Source organism: Neomonachus schauinslandi, chromosome 4 (genome assembly GCF_002201575.2).
Source record: "Neomonachus schauinslandi chromosome 4, ASM220157v2, whole genome shotgun sequence".
Taxonomy (NCBI): Eukaryota; Metazoa; Chordata; class Mammalia; order Carnivora; family Phocidae; genus Neomonachus; species Neomonachus schauinslandi.
This window is the reverse complement of record NC_058406.1, coordinates 171,902,506-171,904,729: the sequence shown is the minus strand read 5'-3', so window position 1 is coordinate 171,904,729 and position 2,224 is coordinate 171,902,506. Positions and strand designations below refer to the sequence as shown.

The window sequence follows — 2,224 nt, the reverse complement described above, 5'->3', positions numbered from 1 at the left end:
CAACTGCAAAGGCCCTCTTCCCAAATAACGTTACATTCATAGACTCCTGGGGTTATGGCCATATCTTTTTAGAGGCCATCATTCAACCCAGTACACCTGGATAATCACTATTAGTCTATTTTCTGCCTCTACAAATTTACCTGTGATACACATTTCACTTCTAGGATTTTGACCCAAGAATTTGGGTGGATGGTGGTGCTGCTTACCTAGGGTCACATCAGGAATAAATGGTGTAGAACCATATGTCCTTCGTCTATGTCACATTTGAGATGTGTATTGTATATCCAAGTGGAAATGTCAGGTGAGCAGCTGGATGCATGAGTTTGGATGTGTTAGTCTGGATATGGAGATCTGGGGGGCAGAGTCATAACCATGGCATTTATAGCCATGGGACTGACTGAGATCACCTGGGGTGAAAGGTGGAAGAGGAAGGCTGAGGAGCAGTGCCTGGAACACAGTGAGGTAATGCAGAGGAACCTTTATGGAAGACTCAAAAGAAGGGAGCCAATAAGAGGGTAGGAAAAACAGCAAATTCAGTGTTTTCCAAGATTTTTAAAAAGACAACATTTCTAGAATGAGGGAGAAATTCGCTACTTCACATACCTTTGAGATTTAGAGGAAAATTGGAACAGATAAATAAATACTGGGTTTAGCAACATAGATCCTATTATTTGTCAGATAAAAGCAATTTCAGTGAAGTGGGGCCAGGGATGAAGGACTAACTGAGTGCATTAAAGAGTAAATGGGAAATGAGGATGTGGAGATGATGAGCATGAATACCTCTTCCAGAAGTTCTGCCCTGAAGTGAGACAGAAAAATGGGCTGTAGCTGTAGATGAGTGTGTTCAAGAGAGGGTTGTTTTAAAGGTGGAACATAATAGAAGATGATTTAATGCTTGGGGGAAGTATCCAGAGAAAGAACTTAAGGATGCAAGAAAAATTTAGTTAATTAAAGATGTTAATTCTAGGAATGGTCTTCCTGAGCAGGCGATACCCACGAAATATGCCTGGTGAGAGCAGGAAACTACTGGAGCATTATTTACAATAGTGAAGATATGGAAGCAGCCCAAGTATCCATCAGTAGATGAAGGGATAAAGATGTGGCATATATGTATGTGTGTATATATATTTATATGCATATAAATATATATGTATTTATATATTCACACACGCAATGAAATATCATGCATCCATAAAAAAGGATGAGATTTTGCCATTTGCAACAACATGGATGGAACTAGAGTGTATAATGCCAAGTAAAATACATCAGAGAAAGACAAATACCATATTATTTCACTTAAATGTGGAATCTAAGACATTCCCTGAGAGGTCAAGGGTCACCACGACACCATGACTGAGTCTGGCAAGCCCATTCTCTACTCCTATTTCCGGAGCTCCTGCTCATGGAGAGTTCGAATTGCTCTGGCCTTCGACTATGAGACCGTACCTCTCAACCTCATAAAGGATGGGGGACAGCAGTTCTCTGAAGAATTCCGGGCACTGAATCTGATGCAGCAGGTGCCGGCCCTGAAGATCGATGGAATCACCATTGGCCAGTCACTGGCCATCACTGAGTACCTGGAGGAAACTTGGCCCACTCCACGCCTCCTGCCGCAGGACCTGAAGAGGAGGGCCCAGGTGTGCGTAATTTCCGATGTCATTGCCTGTGGTGTCCAGCCCCTGCAGGTGTGGCTCTGGACTTGCACCCCTGCACACCTCTGGTGTGCCTCCCCCCACGCGCTCTTACATTTAGACACACGTGGAGTGTGAGGTGCCACAGTGGGGCACCCAGCTTGGGAGTGGGGGTGGCAGGAGCACAGGAGGGATTCTCAGTGGCTTAGACCTAGACCATGTGGCAGAGGGGCAAGGGATCCCAGAAACTATCTGCCCTGCTGGGTCCCCAGCCCCATTCTGAGAAGCCCCAGGTTTTCCAAGGACTCGTCCAGAAGTGCTCGGGGAGGGGTGGGGCCAGGTGGCAGCGGGGAGCGGAGCAGCATAGGCCCAGGCCTACCCGCTCCTTTAACCAGAACAGCCTCCTTCTCATCTGTTCTGTGTTCTAGACTGGGAGTCTCAAAAGATTTTATTTTTTAAAGTTTTCACTGGTAAAAGAAAAAAAAAAAGTGGAATCTAAAAAACAAATGAATAAACAAATAGAAAGCAGAATCAGACCTATGAATTCAAAGAACTGATGGTTGCCAGATGGCGGATGGGCAAAATATGTGAAG

The 2,224-nt window shown here is 45.0% G+C and overlaps 1 protein-coding gene across 1 annotated transcript; it reads left to right on the top strand.

Moving 5' to 3' along the window:
* Positions 1-1,349: 1,349 nt before the first annotated feature.
* LOC110579173 (maleylacetoacetate isomerase-like) lies at positions 1,350-1,769 on the top strand. Its single transcript, XM_044914357.1, has one exon. The coding sequence runs from the start codon at positions 1,350-1,352 to the stop codon at positions 1,767-1,769; it is 420 nt and encodes a 139-aa protein (XP_044770292.1).
* Positions 1,770-2,224: the final 455 nt, after the last annotated feature.